We start from the raw sequence: 18,748 nt of genomic DNA, 5'->3' as shown, positions 1-18,748 counted from the left end.
AAGACTCTTAGTGCCTTTGGTGTTTTTTTTAAAGTTATCTATTATGTGTAGACTATGTTTGTGTGTAATGTGTGTCCATGTTTGATCTTTTCAATGTTTTTGGTAAAACAGTTAAAAACAAAAAATTGCTCTCATCATGAACGGAGTCGGAGGTACATCAGGCGCTAGGCAGGAGGAAGCGATTGAAGCAGAAATTCGGGCGAGATATCCCGCTCCCCAATTCGAAACGACGGGTGAGCGCAGGAAGCGCTTTGCACGAATTAACAGTGCGCTTTACCGGCATCGCAAACGAGTACGGGAATCTACCTTGGAGGATGTATCCGAGCCGAGGACGGGCTCCATAACCACATCTACTGCTGCTCTACAACAAGGACAGAACGCAATTAATGTCGACTCTGACTTGGACGTATCGTTGGATGGTGAGTTTGCCACCCCTCCAAACGAAACACCTGCTGCGAAAAAACGACGGCTTGCACGTAAGCTGGAAGCTTTTCATCGTCGTAATCTACAATTGCAAACAGTTGCACAACCGGAGACTTTGCTTCCTGAACCATCAGCTGCGCCATCGTTGCCGCAGCAGCCTTCTATGCTGCATTTTAATCCGGATGACTTGCGACTACGTCGGGAAACCGAAGCAGCACGGCAGCGTCGGCTCATTGCGCGACATGGTAGCAGCACACTGCGTGTTGGATTGGGTTACCATGAGCACTACAACCACCCAGAACGCCATCGGCTGGGTTCACAACGGAGCTGTGCATATTGTAGTGCGCCTAAGTGGCCTGGTGAAGCACCTACGGTATGCTGCAACAGTGGCCAGGTGATACTGTCACCGTTCGACCAACCTCCATCAGAGTTGATTCAATTATTTAACAATACCACCTTTATTAAGGACATCCGTAAGTACAACAACGCGTTTGCTTTCACGTCGATGGGCGCCTCGGCCAGAGCTAATGATCCCGTACGACAAGACGAGACTGTTGCTACTGGTGGGGTATATAATTACCGTATACAGGGAGCACTATGTCACCGCATTGGTTCCCTGACAAATCTTCCTGGACGTGCGCCTTCATTTGCTCAGTTATACTTTTATGACTCCAGTGATGCTAACCAGTACAACGCAATGCTGGAGACAAGGATGTCCTTCTGTTCGGGTTTGGATCGGTCCATCATGTCGATCCTACAACGTGTAGTCACAGAACACAACTCTTTGGCGGGGTTATTTAAGCACGCGTACGAGCGAATGTCAGCAGGTTCATGCCAAAGCATTCAAATCCGTCTGCACTCTCGGATCGAAGGTATTGATCAACGTCGGTACAACCGGCCGTCGGTGGCAGAGGTAGGAGGACTTTTGATCGAGGGACAAACTGCACCAGTTCGGGACCTAATGGTGCAGACCCGCAATACTGGGCGGTTGATTAAAATATTTGAACAACATCCAGCAAGAGATGCCATGCAATTCCCTCTATTACATCCATACGCTGAAGTAGGCTGGACGATTGGACTTCCTAAGATGCGTCAACGAACAGCAGGAAATCGTGGCGAACGGGCTACGGAACCCGAAGCATCAAACAGGCAAATAACTCCACGAGAGTATGCTGCATATAAGTTATGCTGGCGACCGACAGATAACACCCTGTTCCATCGCGCAGGAAGGCTTTTCCAGCAATACTGTGTTGATTTGTACTGCAAAGTAGAATCCCAACGTCTTTTGTTCCAACGTACTCATCAACAACAGCTTCGAGCAGAGCTGTACCAGGGCGTCTGGGACGTTCTTGCCAGTGAACAACTGCTTTCCAGTGCAGATAATAACAACAACAATCCCCATACACTTGCTACCACGGGAACACGTTTGATTTTGGCTCCATCCTTTGTCGGCAGCAACAGGTACATGCGAGCACAGTACCAGGATGCGATGGCCATCGTTCGAGCTCTTGGAAAACCAGATCTTTTCATAACCATCACGTGCAATCCCAAGTGGCCTGAGATCACGGAAAATCTCCTACCAGGTCAACATGCGTCCGATCGCCCCGATCTCACGGCTCGAGTTTTTCATGAAAAGAAAAACGCAATACTGGACGATCTACACAAAGGTGCACTTGGCGTGGAGGTCGCAAATGTGTACGTTATAGAATTTCAGAAGCGTGGATTGCCACATGCTCATCTATTACTTTATTCTCGGGGACAACGACAAGCCTCAGACGCCGGATGATTATGATAAATTCGTTTCTGCCGAAATCCCGGACCCGACCAACGAACAACTTTACCACACCGTAACTCAGTGCATGATGCACGGCCCGTGTGGAAGTCACAATCGGCAATCTCCGTGTATGAAGGACGGGGTTTGTTCGAAACGTTACCCGAAACCCTTCTGCGACCAGACGCATGCCAGCGATAACGGATACCCAGAATACCGTCGTCGGAACAACGGACGCACCGTAACGGTGAAAGGGGTACAGCTAGACAACCGACATGTTGTTCCCTACAACCCGTGGCTATCCCACAAATGTGATTGTCATATTAACGTAGAGATATGTACATCTATTACAGGAGTCAAGTATCTTTATAAATACCTTTTCAAGGGACATGATCGAGCAGCGATATTACTAGGACAATCAGTGAATGAAATCAAAATGTATGAGGACGCGCGTTACATTTCGGCTTCCGAAGCATGCTGGAGAATAATGCGTTTCGAAGTGCAGGCGAAATCACATGTCGTAGTCACCCTACCGATCCATCTGATGAATCAGCAAAGTGTCCTTTACAGGCCAGAGAAATCGCTTGAAACGGTGTTGGAACGGGGTAAAAATACCATGTTGACTTGCTTTTTCGAGCTTGCAACGCATGACGATTTTGCTAAGAATCTCCTATAACACGAAATTCCAACGCATTATCGCTTTACCAAACCTACAGTAGCTCAGCGACAGCAGTGGCACGGCACAGGCAATCAGTGGATTAGACGCAGCCGTAACGAAAAAATGATCATCGGCCGAATGGTATATGTACCCATGACGGATATGGAGCGATATTGCTTACGGCTGCTTTTATGCTACCGCAAAGGACCCAAGTCTTTTTTGGATTTACGCACTGTCCGTGGAACAGTGTGCTCCACTTACCAACAAGCCGCGGTCATGGAGGGTCTGTTGCAGGACGACACTGTGTGGGATAGGACTCTTAGAGAAGCTGCATCGTTTCAAATGTCTCGACCGCTAAGGTATTACTTCGTCACAATACTAACGTGTGGACAACCACAGAATCCACGACTTCTATGGGACACTTTTGCTGAGCATTTCACAGAAGACTTTCGTCGCGAAAATCGAGACCGGTACACGGCGGATGAAGCGGATGACCATAACCGACTACTGCGTGACATCGAGCATTTTCGTGCCCTCAGCGAAATTGATCACTTCCTTCGACGTGCTACACCGCCAAAGGATCTAACGTGCTATCCGAATATGCCGCAGCTCGCCGACTATGCTCACGTTCAAGAGTACCTAATCAATGACGGTACGAACTCATTGATCGCCGCTGAACGAAACTACTCTGCGAGCGTTCTCAATAATACACTTGCTGCCGTGGATCTGCTGAATGAGGACCAACGTAGGGTATTTGACCTAAAACTAAAAAATGCTTTGGACTCCACACACAATGAGGATGAAAGACTATTTTTCCTTGACGGCCCGGGAGGTACCGGAAAATCTTACCTACTCGAGACGATTCTTGCATATACGCGACGTCACCGCCTTGCTGCTTAGCGGTGGTAAAACCGTGCATTCGACCTTTAAGCTACCACTCGATCTGGACGATCGTTCTACATGTGCTATACCCGTACAGTCTAAACTAGCTGAGTTAATACGCGAGACTTCGCTTATCGTATGGGATGAAGCTTCCAAGGCCAGTCGGTACGCGCTTGAAGCAGTCGATCGCACACTTCAAGATATCATCGGTGTTCGGCGGCCTTTCGGAGGTAAAGTTATGCTGCTCTCAGGTGATTTCCGTCAGATTCTTCCGATTGTACCTAAGGGGACGGAGACACAGATAATCGATCAGTGCATCAAGCATAGCGTACTTTGGCAGCACTTTATCAAGCAGCGGCTGACTATCAACATGCGAGTGCGATCGGCACCCGACGCAAGTCATGCCAGCGATTTGCAAAACTTTGCTGACTTTTTGCTTCAAATTGGTGAGGGGCGTCATGCTACATTTTCCGGATTGGATCAATCACTGGCAAAGCTACCAATTGACATGATTTTGCCCCGCACCAACAAACTGGAAGATGATTTGCGCTCACTGATTACCAAGGTGTATCCAGAACTCCATCGCTTCTATCGGGACCCAAAATTCTTCTCGGATCGATCCATACTATCGCCGTTGAACGCTGATGTTACTACCATTAATAATGTTGTATTGGACCGACTACGCGAGAGGGTCATGGAGTACCATTCAGTTGACTCACTTGTGAATCCAGAGGAGCATGAACATCTTAAACTGCCGCCAGAGTACCTTAACTCAATTAACTTGAGCGGCATACCTGTACACCGTCTGCGAATAAAGAGATACGTCCCAGTTTTGCTGCTGCGCAACCTCAATACCGCGATGGGATTGTGCAATGGCACACGGTTGCAGATCATCGAAATGAAGGCGAATTGCATTCATGCCCGTATTCTTACAGGCAAGCGTCGTGGTGACGACGTGCTGCTTCCAAGAATCTATTGCGATAGTAACGACAAAGGAGCACTATTCCAGATCCGTCGAAGGCAATTTCCTATCCAAACTTGCTTCGCGATGACGATAAACAAGTCACAAGAACAATCGTTCAATCATGTGGGTTTGTATCTACCAAAGAATGTGTTTGCTCATGGTCAACTATACGTTGCATTTTAGCGCGTCACGTCTAGGGAAAATATGAGCATACTGATTGGCAATCCTGAAAAACAAGATGACCAAGGAGTATCCACGAAAAACATCGTTTACAAGGAAGTTGTTGACGCTTCAACGTAATTCAACTGTTAGACGCACATAGTTCGACTGACTGTAATGAAATCATTGTCGAACTAGAGGTCTTACTTCTAATTTTTTTGGAGCAGTCTATTAATATTGCAATAAAAACATACTATATAGTATATGATTTTCAAAATGTAATCAGGATATATTACTAATCTCTAAAAGCAGAAAACGAATCCTTATGACAAATAATTCAAAGTAAGTACAACATCACATTTTTTAAAATACAAATCATTGAGTCGTAAAAGCAAAGGATTGTGGTTCCAAAACAAAAGGTAAATTGATGTATAAATCGTCTGTTCACTGTAAGCACATGAGTTGTATTGCTACTTCTCATGCTTCCAGAGTTTACAGGCTAATCCGAGTTTGTGAGCACCTCGCAACTCGCGTGTACCCGGTAGGTTTTACCGGGCCTTAACTAGTCACTCATTAAAAGAGTATCCATTTTTATCCGGAAAAATTTATACACAATCGATAACAACGCGTAAACGATTCTGCTTGTAAACAAACATTTGAACAGACAGTAGGGAGAGCGGGGCAAAATGGGCATGTGGGGCAAAATGGGAACCCTCAATTTAAGCATTATTTGACTACAAAGATACTTTCCAATGCACAAAATGTATTCATTAGAGTGTTCTTTGAACACCATGTAAGTTTCATAACCATTGCATAACAAACAACCAAGAAAAATGCAAAATAAGGTTTAGTAGCAAATTGATGTAATTTTTGCCACTTCGAAAATAAGCTTATTTTAGTGTCTCAGGGATGCGTTGAAGTTTTACATGATATATTTTTAAAGATATGATAATTCTATACAATTTGTCTGAAGAAATCAAGGTGATTGAATGAGTATTTTTACTAATATAAAAAAAATACAAAAATGCTACACGTGGGGCAAAATGGGCAGTTACGCTTGGGGCAAAATGGGCAGATGCTTTTGACATACGGCGCTTGGTGAGGCTATGGTGTTGTATTTTTCGCCTCAATAAAGATAACAGACACAGCTTCAAAAGTTTCGATTTTGTAGATTTAAACGTGTAAAAACTGTTTTAATTTTGATAACATATTTTTGGAAGAATTTTAAGGGCTTCCCTGACCAGCAAAACAAAAGATAAAACGAAAACAGATTTTACGAAACGTGCGCAAAAGCATAGACCATTATCTAAGCGCAGTTGTTGTTCCCCATTTTGCCCCAGTGTTTTGACGTTTCACAGTTTGTTTACATATGCCTATTTTGCCCCAGGGCTATGCCCATTTTACCCCGCGTGTCAAAAAAGCTTCTCGTAAAACATCATCTTTTATTTTACATTGTTTTCATGATTTTTAGTTGTTTTCATCCTGTTTGGCAATTTTAATCCATAGATAAAGGGTGGAGGCATACAATAATGAAAGAAAAATTGTGTTTTGTGACATATTCAAAGGAATATTCAGTAAACTGCTTAACATGCCCATTTTGCCCCGCTTTCCCTTACTGACAGAAAGTTATCGCTTGCTTCAATTGACAGCGGCTTTGTGTTTTCGGTGGTGCACAAAACGCGTCCACACGACCCGAAATCTTTTTGACGTAAAGATTTCAGATTTTTGAGTTTTCGCCTCGAGTTTTCGGTTCGCGTAGCGAGGCCTTTACAGCACACTTTTAGTCAAACCAAACACGCTTCTACCAAATTAGTCCAGAATCGGGTTTGATCGCCTTTAAACAATGCTCTGGCGATGTTTCGAGCAATTTCCACCATATCGACCATTTTTTCATATTCTACTCTAATAGTACGTCCTTCAGCTTTTTGCCTGAAAATCGAATATTAAATATTGCTTCACACTAGAACCGCCGGACTTTTCAACCTTACTAAAACCGCCATAAGGGATAATTTTGTCCCATTCGTTATGTGTACATATTTAAACATGTTTATTATTTCCTAAGGGTTTCTTGTGGCAAAATAATTAATTAACTTCATAAATAAGAATAATAAATCTTTATAAACAACAAAAACCGCATACCATGGTTTTTTCTTTGCATTAATATAATAGTATTGGGCTTTAAGTGATAAACGCTCATAATTATTCCTTACAGAGTTGAACGACAGTAAATCTAGGCTTATAGCTATATATTATTTAAACAATCAAGTGATAAGTAGAGTTTTAAGTGATAAGATAATGAAACAAGTCTTTTGTTCTTCGTTCTTTTGGTCTACGTGGGCGTCTGTGACTCCCTCTAGAACCATTACAAAAATTTGATATCAATACAGTTCTAAATGGTGAAAAGAAGACGGCGAAGCTTTTTCAAAAGCAAACGGAACACCTACATTAATTATATCAAGCATCTATAACACATCTTTAGGTTTCTTGGCATCAGGACAAAATATTATATTGCTACATCAGAACCTGGCTCACATGAAACGCATAGGTACGAAACTCTTTTAGTACATGTTTTACATACTGGTCTGTTGCATGTGAAGCATTCGTTAGCACTTTTGCCCTCGTGACAAGACATTTCAACCTGGCAGCGCCGACGAGACATTTCAACGTACTCTTCAGCAAGATTTTCCCTAGCTAGAAAAGAAAATCACGTCTTGATATCTTTTCTTTTGAAAGTTCTTTGTACAAGACCCAAACATTGATTCCCACCAAATCCAGAATATTCAAAAAAGAAGGAATTCTTTTGAAGGCCCAGTACCGATGTCTGTGACGGAGGTACGCTTTCTTCCAGGGCATTGACATGTAGATTGTTTATCTGAAATAAACATAAAATAAAATATTTTTGTTGATAGCATATGTGTGAAAAAGTTTATAAAAGTGGTTTGCCAGCCAAACTACTGTTGTATGATACTTGCCTTCAACTGAGTGCTGTACTTGTTCTGGAACACAATCTTCATGCTTGTTGTCGGATGATTCACTAGATGAGCATACCAATCGATAAAAAAATCGCAATCTGAGGTATCCGACAGCGTATCCCCTTCTGATTGATCACTGTTGTTCAGAGCATCGACAATCTCTCCGGGTCGTAAACCAAGCTGGAGCGTTATATTGAGATGGCGCACAAATAAATATTGCACCTTGCAAACAATTGCATTGTCCTTAGTGCACCAGGCAAACTGGTTGCGCGGGTGTTGGGAGAGCATACACAGTGACCAAGCAAACCGGACCAATTGAAACGTGTAGGCTACTTGTTTGGACCTGCAAGTATTGTGCTGGGGATCCCAATACGAACTAGCCAGTAGTCGATGCTTTGGGTGGAGAGCGGAGGATAGGGACTCTCAGACGAACCAGTGCTACTAATAAAATTGCAGTGGAGTGTAAGCAAGTAGTAAAGTACAGGCGGTCCCCGAGATACACGGTTAATGGGGACCGAAAACGGCCGCAAAATACCGCGTATCTCGAATTTCCGCGTAAGTCGAATCTCGTGATTTCCAGCAAAAATATCACTAATTTTCGTGTAATTTTGCAAGTAAGGGGCGGTTTTAGTCACTTTTTGAATTATTTGATATGATTCTGACTGAATATAACTGGTTTAAACCTTTTGAAATAGTTTTTAACATTCGATCAAAACGGAAATTATTTGGCAATTTGCAATTGATGTGTCAAATCAGTACAATTTGCTCAAAAAATTGTCAAATTTAGAAAACCGCGTATCTCCGAATCCGCGTATAAGAGGTACAGGCGGTCCCCGAGATACACGGTACCCCTTATACGCGGATTCGGAGATACGCGGTTTTCTAAATTTGACAATTCTTTGAGCAAATTGTACTGATTTGACACATCAATTGCAAATTGCCAAATAATTTCCGTTTTGATCGAATGTTAAAAACTATTTAAAAAGGTTTAAAACAGTTATATTCAGTCAGAATAATATCAAATAATTCATAAAGTGACTAAAACCACCCCTTACATGCAAAATTACACGAAAATTAGTGATATTTCAGCTGGAAATCACGAGATTCGACTTACGCGGAAATTCGAGATACGCGGTATTTTGCGGCCGTTTTCGGTCCCCATTAACCGTGTATCTCGGGGACCGCCTGTACCGTGTATCTCGGGGACCGCCTGTAGTTGAATACTTTCGCGCACTTTTATTGTTCTATTCGTATTGACATGCCTTGTCACGAAAACACGCCACGCCAGTGCTGCCAGACTTGCAAAAGCACACCCGTCACTCGTTTACATCAGAGAGGCCAGTCATTACAATTAACCGTAGCAATAGACGATGCGCAATCTCAGATTGCGCATATATTTATCTGTCAAACGGGTCGGTTTGATATATTTATCTGTCAAAAAAAATTTATATATCTCGGAAATATAATCTTGAAAATTTATGCGCAATCTTGGCGCAATCTGAAAATGTATGGAAATGACGTTTATAGCTCAGGGTTGGCTACGCGAAATGACTTATGTTTTGATAAAACGAATATATGCGCAATCTGAGATTGCGCATCGTGTATTAATACGGTAATTTTGTTTACCGTAGCAATAGACGATGCGCAATCTCAGATTGCGCATATATTTATCTGTCAAAAAGATATATCGTTTCCGCGAAGCCAACTCTGAGCTATAAACATCATTTGCATGCGTTGAGTTGTTTTGTTTTGGTTTCCGCCACAATTGAGCGAGTTAATTCGTGAGCAGCTTCATTTTCCAGCCATGAGTGATGATTTATCAAACAACGATCATAATTACAACCGGCGTCTTCGGCGAAACCGTCGGTGGTGGATGCGACCAGTTTTCTTCCGCAAAAGACAGGATGGAAATCGTCTGTTGGACGACATCAAGGCCGAAATGGTAAACGATACGATAAAAAAATTTATGCGGATGAAACACGAAGATTTCGATCGTCTTTATGCCTTGGTCGGTCCAGAAATAAGCCGCATGGATACAAATATGCGAGAAGCGATCACGGCCCAAGAAAGGCTTTTCATAACATTGCGGTATTTGGCAACGGGGGAGACATTTGCAAGTTTGCAATACTTGTTTCGGGTAAGTATGTTTTGTTTTTTTTCTTGTTTCGGCGGTTCGATTGGAGACGGTAGCTGCGTCGGTCTTTTCCATGGCAGCACCGTGGCAGCATCGAATCTCATTCAAACCGTCTCCTCGTACGCAGGACTGATAAAACTTTTTCGGACAAAAGCAAGTGAAGAGAAGTCAGCAATCGAAAACCATGCAAGAGCCGAATGTTGAACAACTTAAAATGACATGTTCGGATTATAACGAGTATTGTATAATTTTAGGTTTCTAAATCGTCGATTGCCAAAATTGTGAAGGATGTGTGTGCTTGTTTAAATAAACATTTGCGGAGCTATGTAAAGGTATGGTTTTGTAAATATTTTTATTATTTTTTATTATATTGGAGATCCCACTCCAGCATCGTCTGCCGCAAACGATTTGTGGCATCGTTCTGTTGCTCGCGTGGTAAATGGTTTAACCATGCCCCCACCCACTGGCCAAACATGGAGAAATAATTTTCCATCGCTGAGGTTGGTGCTGGGGTTGGTGCTGGGATTGGTGCTGGGGTTGGTGCTGGGATTAGTGCTGGGGTTGGTGCTGGGGTTGGTGCTGGGATTGGTGCTGGGGTTGGTGCTGGGATTGTTGGTTGCGGCGGAATTGAGGAATAGGAACAAGAAGGGATTGGGTGGGTTTGGGTGGAGGTGTGTTGTTCTAGGTCGTCATCGAACTGAAAAGAGAGATAAAAAATAATGAGATAGCATAATCAAAAAGTTACAAAATAAATAAGGTTGCATTGATATCCAACGACGAGCAATACATATGAGTTAAATTTATGAAATATATAATCAATTTATCTTTGTATGTGTTATTATCATTTCAGATGCCGTCCACAGCAGAAGAATGGAAGGAGAAATCAAATAAGTTTGAACAAAGGTGGAATTTTCCGCATGCAATTGGGTCCATTGATGGCAAACACGTACAAGTGGAAAAGCCTAGTAATAGTGGATCAGAGTATTACAACTATCAACATTATTTCAGCATTGTATTACTTGCGGTAGTAGATGCCGATTACAACTTTTTACATGCAGATATTGGAGGAAAAGGTGGAATATCTGACGGAGGTGTGTTTAAAAACACACGCTTGTACCAGAAGCTGGAAAACAACAGTTTGAACGTTCCGGAACCTGAACCACTGCGAGTTCCATATGCAATGCGAGTACCTTACTTTCTTTTAGGCGATAAAGCGTTTGCTTTTACCAGGTACTGCATTCGACCATTTGGAGGCATGCATGCGGAAGGGACAATTGAAAGAGTTTTCAACAAACGTCACTCTCGTGCTCGAATGATCGTTGAAAATGTGTTCGGGATTTTAGCCAACCGTTCCGAATTTTTAAAAGCCCGATTCTGCTAGAGCCAGAAGAAGCTAAAACGGTTATTATGACAACAATATATCTGCATAATTTTCTTCGACAGAGTGCTTCACGCAATACATACACTCGCCCTTCATCTTTTGACAGGGTCGTCAATGGGCGTTTTGTAGAAGGCGAGAGAGCTCCAACTACAAAGAGCGGACTACAAGGCATACCCTGTCGCACGCCAAACGACTTGTTGAATATACGTTTACACATTGCACATGATCTTAAGTATAATAACCAACTTAATCATTAATGCAATACAACTCTTTGTATGTGCCATTTATTAAGTTGATAATTAGTTATTAAATCGTAGAATGTGCGTAGATTACATGGAGTTACACATTATATGTATAATATGCTAACCCACATCGTCGCTTCTACACTTGTACCTATGCATTGTCCACCCACCATTGTTTAGATGAAAGAATGGTTCAACGTGAATCACGCTTGGCAAGTTATTAAGATAAAACGATTTATTTGCGATCGTTTTAGAAACACCAAACACAACACAAGTGTTTAGAAACACAAGTGTATTGTAGGGAACACGCGTATGATTAAGGCTCCTGTATTAATGCTTGATGATTTTTTTTTCAAAAACGAATTCCTTTATGAGAATAATGAAACATGAACTAGCAACAGAAGTACTAATACAACTTTTTTGTTATACTCATTCCACGAAAGCTTCGCGTGTTGAGCAAAATAAAATACCGTATGAAATAAAATTTTATAGTAACGCTCTACAGAGCTTATCAAATTTGAAAACATTATTTTATCGTTATCATACATCTTCTATTTGGCATAAACGTCCTACGCGCACATGCCGACCTATACAGACTTTCAAAACTTAATTCAGTACAACGAGAGTTCTTGCTGTTCGGGAACGGTCTAGTGTTGGGTCACCCGGAGTCGGGTGCGAGCCAGCCGGAATCGATTCCGACCCGTGGGTGCAGCGAGTGCGCTAGGTCGGAGTCGGAATCAAATCCGACCCGCGAGTGCAGCGAGTTAGGGTAAACCCGACTGATGAGTATGATGATGACGGGTCGTGTCAAGGTAGGTTCAATACCCGACCCGAACTCGCTGCACCAACAGGTTGGAGTGGCTTATGCTTTCTCGCACCTACTGATCTTCCGGGTCGACCCGAACTCGCTGCACCCTTGGGTCAAACTGAACCGACCGTGGCCCAACCCGAACTCGTTGCACCAACGGGTCGGAGTCGCTTATGCTTTCTTGCACCTACCGGAGTAGTTGCACCCACTGAACCTACTTGTACCTTTCGGGTCGACCCGAACGACTCCGGGTCGCTTACGGATGGCTCCGACCCCATAGGTTCGGGTCGACCCGCCCATCACTAGAACCCATATGGGGCTTCAACCCATGACGGGCATGTTGTTGCTGTGCCACAGGACCGCCCTTAACTCGCAGTGAAATATAAAATTTACTGATAAATAACAAAACAACTTACCGTATCGAGATGCGTGCCGTCCTTCATGGTATCGTCAAGGAACTTCATCGCGTCGAAGGCGAACCATCTTGGCCGAAAAACGTCCTCAGCCGCTACGAATGATAAAATTTTGTCATCGAACAGTTTCATATTATTTTAAATTTGATGAGTACCTGCTCCGCTTTGCTGACTTTTACGAAGCTTGGACTTATACGTCCGGTAGCTGGTCAGCAGCTTCCTCCACTGGTAACTGGCCTCTTCGACGGTAAGTTCCAAGATTCCACCAATCTCGGTCCACGCATCCCTACGCCGAATTCCGTTCTTGTAAAACTCCGACCGCTTTTGCCATAAAGCAGGCCGTCGTTCCACCTCGGCAATTAGCCGAAGGCTTTGCTCAACGTTCTGGAAGCAAATCAATAATAAAAAACTATTAATCTCGACTCAATTACTCATCATTCACCATCCCCATGACCCCGTTATTATGTTGATGGCCCGGAAGATGCAGCAGTTTTCTTCCATTATCAGTCCTCAACCTCGAAAAAGCTGTAATATAAAATATTAAAATACACATAAACGTTACTGTAAAAATAAGAAACTTTTTTTTATCGCAGCGGCAACAGCAATAGCTTCCATTGTAGCAGTTGGGGTAGAGGTTGCAGCAAAAATGGTGCAGGAAAACAGGGCCAGAAGGAATAGTTGATTTTCCGGATCAGATGGAATATATCCTGTTGGAAGAAGACCAAAACCGTATAACCTAGATTCCAGGATTCCAAATCATTATTAGTGTATGCGGACTAATAAGAAACACAACATTCCGTGGTACATCCAGGTCAGTTCTCAAAGAGCTGCAATGTACAAATAAAACATTTCAGTTCAATGGTATATTCCTGCAAAAATAAAGGCTAGCTAGGTACATAAAATTAGTACAATTTACAATTTTTACAATTTAAACTTTTTTACAATCTACAATTTTTACAATTTAAAATTTTTACAATTGTAAAATCGATTAAATTGTAGTCACTTCGATTTGGCGTCCTGATTCGTTCGCTTTTTATTCTGTTCTGTTGGCAGCTGTCAAAAATAACCTAATGCTAATATACACGTACCGTGACATCAAGTAGCGTTTACACGTATATACATTTTCCAAACTTTTACAACTCGGCCTATCCTGACAAATAAATTGTCCTCAATTCGTTAAACATTCTCATCATGTAGTGTCGCATCACATAATTCTGGGGCAAGATCAGCATCTGGCGCAATCCAATGTCTAAGCTTATCAGACTCAAGTATACCATCATATGGGATTTGAGTATGTTGGAAACCATCGATATCTCGAATTACATAACGGTCGTTCGGAAGTTGTTTGTGAACTATGTAAGGACCTTTGAACTTGGCAATAAATTTCTTGTTAGAATTTGCTGAATTATCGACGTTTCGAATAACAACAAGATCCCCTTCCGCAAATTCTACCGCTGGGTTGTGTCTTTTGCCAAACTGAATCAGGTTGATTTCCTGTGATCTTTTTATATTTTCAGAAGCTTCAGAACGAATAGTTTCTAAATTTCTAGAAGGTTCGTTTTTGTTATCTAGATACTCTTTGAATTCGTTTATAATGGTACCACGTTGTTCGACACCGAATAACAAAACCGAAGGAGCAAAATACGTTGACGAGTGTGTTGTGTTGTTCAGCGCATATTCGACTTCAGATAATTTGGAACACCAATCTGCATGATCCACGGAATCAGTAATTTTGCTTAACATGGGTTTGATTACTCTGTTAACTCTCTCAACCTGACCGTTGGCTTGAGGGGAACAAACGGCATTTTGAACATGTATTATGTTACGATCACTGAGAAACGTTTTAAACTCCTGAGATGAAAAACAAGTTGCACGATCACTCACTATTCGTTTGGGACGGCTATAATAGTTAAAATATTGTCCCAACACAGAACAAACCTCCCTTGTGTTGGTCGTAGTGGTGGGGTAAAGTTTTGTGAATTTAGTAAAAGAATCGATCACCACTAAAATGTATTTCTTTTTAGATTTTATGGATGGTAATGGGCCAAAATGGTCGATGTGAAGGGTATCGAAAGGTACAGTATCGGACATTAAGATAGGACCCTTTTTTTTCAATGCACCGTGCACTTGTTTTGCCACGTTACTCGTGTTTGTGTGTGTGTATGTGTGTATGTGTGCGTGTATGTGGGTGAGTGTGTGTGTGTGTTTGTGTGTGTGTGTGTGTGTGTTTGTGTGTGTGTGTGTGTGTGTGTGTGTGCATGTGTGTGTGTGTAGTAGTAGAAAGTTAGTGTGCTTTTTAATGTGTATTTGCACGTGCGCGGGTTTGTGTCTGAAAAACATAGCTTGCCATGATGTCATATTGCGTTGAAATTATTCTTATTATGTGTGTTATCATGTGAAACATTGTGCGTTTACACTTGGATAAAAACTAAAGTTTGCATCGACAGCAGCCCTTGTTCCTCGGACGAAAACGCAGGTGTGCTGTTTCATGAATGTGAATGCGACACCGGTGCGAAATGGACACACGCACAATAGCAATGAACTCGGCATTCTCTCACAGGTGTTTCTCCAGTGCACGCCATTGAAAGGCCTTCGTGCATCTCTGCGTTGCACGTTGTGTGCGCATGGGAAACTTTGTGCGTGCATTGAGCTGGCGCGCAGTTGTTCTTTTCAATGGGCGTTTTGTTTCATGAGCGCGGCAGTATTCTGTTCTCGATTTTGAAGGGAAGACGCTTACTCGCGTACTCGTTGATAGTTTTTATCCATGCGATGTTTTCGCTGCTCGACAACGATGTAATTCATCGCGTATAGAAGTAGAACGCAGGCAGAGCACGGGATCAGCCGTGTCCAAGTTTTTAACCAGCGCGTTCTTGACGGTCCAAGCAAGCAATGTTAGTAACAATGGGTCGAGGTAAACGTTGTACCGATTATCAGCGCCATATGTAAAAGCGAATGGCTGCTGCTGGCATTAAGCGCAAAAGGATCGAGTTCGTAATGGAACGATCGCGCACTTTTGTGGCAAACGCGCTTCGGACAACCGAAACGTGCTTAGACAACTGAAACGCGCTTGGACAACCGAAACGCGCAAGTCAACCGGTCGTCCTCAGAAGCCCACGGCGAAAGAAGACCGTAACATTGTTAATATATCGAAAACACACTGATCGCGAGGGCGGTGGTCCTGCTTATCACACCAAAAACCTAACCCAAAACACAAAAAAGCTACTTACAAATCTATCCGAAACGACCTACTTGTGAAACAAACACACACATCAATACACATTCAAACATACATCCACACACACACACACATGCACACACACATACACACACACACATACACACACATACACACACACACAAACACAAACATATACAAACCACACATAAACTTGGCCCAACGGGTGCACGGTGCGTTAAAAACCCAATGCCCTATCTTTCTGTCCGATACTGTACTGAACTTTTGGGGATGTTGTACAAATTGCGCTTGTTTTTTCTTGGGGGGGCAGAGAAAAGTATACATTTAAGGCAATTCTGAATGAAATTTTGTACCTGATTTTTCATACCTGAAAACCAATAGTGTTTGGCGATTTGTGAACAGCACTTGTCAACACCTAAATGGCCTATGCTTTCATGCTTAGTTGAGTGCTTCTAATCACATTTTTTATCAGTTCTTTTGGAACGATCAATTGCAATTTGCTTTCAGGGGATTGACGATATATCACACCATCCAGTAGTGTGTACCCTGGAATTGGTTTTGTTTCTAGTTCGGTTCTTAGATGAACTAATGTAGGATCTCGGCCCTGAGCTATCTGCAACTGAATGTCGAGATCCAACTCGTCAACAGCACCTGCCATTTTGGAGCGACTAAGTGCATCAGCGTGACCCATTGCTGTTCCAGGGCGATACTGCATAGTGTATTCATAGTTTTCTAAGAACAGGGACCACCTTGCAATTTTGGCGGAGCAGTTCCTGTTCTTCAAAGTTTCCACTAGGGAATTACAATCGGTTACTATCTTTATAGGGATACCATGCACATATGCATGAAAACGCTTCAAGGCGTAAATCACTGACAAAGTTTCTAACTCGTAGCTGTGAAGATTGGACTCACTAGAAGAAGCAGTTTTCGAAAAATATGCCACTGGATGGAATTTCCAGTCTTGCAGCAATCATCTTGATCCCAAAGCAATCATCTTGCTTTTGAAGTAAAACCGAGCCAAATCCAACTGTGCTGGCATCGCAATGTAGTTCTGTTTCTCGAGAAGGATCATAAATTGCCAACACAGGAGCATTAATTAATTTGGTTTTCAATTCATTAAATGCGTTCATACATGCTTCATCAAATTGGAAAGACACTTTTTCTTTAAGTAGATTGCTCAAAGGTTTTGCAATGTTCGAGAAAGACGGGACGAATCGTCTAAAATAGGAAAACAAACCAAGACAACGCTGAACTTCCTTTGAGGTTTTAGGCACTGGGTAATTTTGGATAGCCTTAATGTGGTAGTTGCTTGGTTGAATTCCCTTTGAGTTTACATAGTAACCAAGGTAATCCAAGTTACTGCACCCAAATTTGCATTTGTCAATACGCAGTTCCAATCCATTCTTCCTAAGAGTTTTTAAAACAGCACCTAGAGTTTCTAAATGATCTTGAAACGTCTTTGACGCTATGATTATGTCGTCAAGATAGACGACTAGTTTGGCTTCGTCGATGAATTCTCGCAGTACTGAGTTAATGAATCTTTGAAATCCTGATGGAGCGTTTTTTAGCCCAAATGGCATTTTCAGATATTCATACTGTCCGTCAGGTGTTACAAAGGCAGTGTAACTAATAGAATCTTCGTGCATCTTAATTTGATGAAAGCCGCTTTTGAGATCTAAGAGAGTGAAATACCGTTTACCGCTTAGGTGTTCGAGGCAAGTGTCAATCAAAGGTATTGGATAGTTATCACGAATTGTTATTTTATTTAACGGACGGTAGTCAACACACATTCGTACCTCACCATTTTTCTTCCGTACTAACACAATAGCAGATGCGTAAGGTGAATTGCTGGGTCGAATAATTTGTTTTTCTAATAAATTTTTAACTATATCACGAACCTGATTGCGTTCGGCAAAAGACAACCGCCTAGGTTTACAGAATATTGGAGTATCATTTGTAACACTTATTTTCATTGAATGTTGTGATTCAAGAATAGTTTCATTTAAGGGCTGAAGATAGTTATTTTCCACACATGAAGCTATCAGACACATCTGGTCTTCACTCAATTCGTTTCCTATATCCAATGTGTTCGCTTCCTTACTAATATCAATAGCACATAACTCTGAAAAAGTCCTCAAAATACTCTCAGCCTCCGTACCACTATCGTTGGTCTGATTATGTTCATCAACACTATCGTATCTTTTCTGGTCTGATTGGAAAATAGATTGCGTCCAAATGTCTGCCTCATCCTTCGAATTAGTTTTAAAAATCCCCAATGAATTAAGGCGCGCTTTCACGTGTGTTGCAAGAGTAGATTTATTTTCTTTTAGTAAGTTCATCAGATTGTCTTGAGAATAACGATAACAAAGGTAATGTAAATGGATGTTCATCTTTTTTAATAAGTCCCTTCCTGCAATCAAGGGCCATGCTGTTTGTTGTTTTGGCAGTATCATAAAGGAATGGGAAACGTTGATATTTCGAAATTTTATTCTAATGTTCACATGGCCCAAAGATGTAAGCTGCTGGTTGCCTAATCCACATAATCCCGAAAATTGAGGAGTATGTTTGATGTTTGGCACAAGTTGTTCACTGATGAAACTTTTAGGGCTGCCAGAATCAAACAAACAAAACACACGTGATTGCGTTGCGCTTAATTCATTATCATTCAGCAATGCGACACTTACCTCCTGAATTGGATCGATCCTAGCTCCTGAACCAGTCACTTGATTTCCATTATCATCTCCG

At 42.1% G+C, this 18,748-nt stretch overlaps 1 protein-coding gene across 1 annotated transcript; it reads left to right on the top strand.

Annotated features, from left to right (window-relative positions):
* Positions 1-9,453: 9,453 nt before the first annotated feature.
* Positions 9,454-11,674, top strand: LOC120961301 (uncharacterized). The gene is made up of 3 exons (XM_049605048.1): positions 9,454-9,966; positions 10,218-10,295; positions 10,814-11,674. The coding sequence occupies exons 1-3, from the start codon at positions 9,634-9,636 to the stop codon at positions 11,342-11,344; spliced, it is 942 nt and encodes a 313-aa protein (XP_049461005.1). The 5' UTR covers positions 9,454-9,633; the 3' UTR covers positions 11,345-11,674.
* The last annotated feature ends 7,074 nt before the right edge of the window (positions 11,675-18,748 follow it).

This window comes from Anopheles coluzzii, chromosome 2, assembly GCF_943734685.1.
Source record: "Anopheles coluzzii chromosome 2, AcolN3, whole genome shotgun sequence".
Lineage (NCBI taxonomy): Eukaryota > Metazoa > Arthropoda > Insecta > Diptera > Culicidae > Anopheles > Anopheles coluzzii.
The sequence above is the reverse complement of the archived record's forward strand: the minus strand, read 5'-3'. Positions and strand labels throughout refer to the sequence as shown.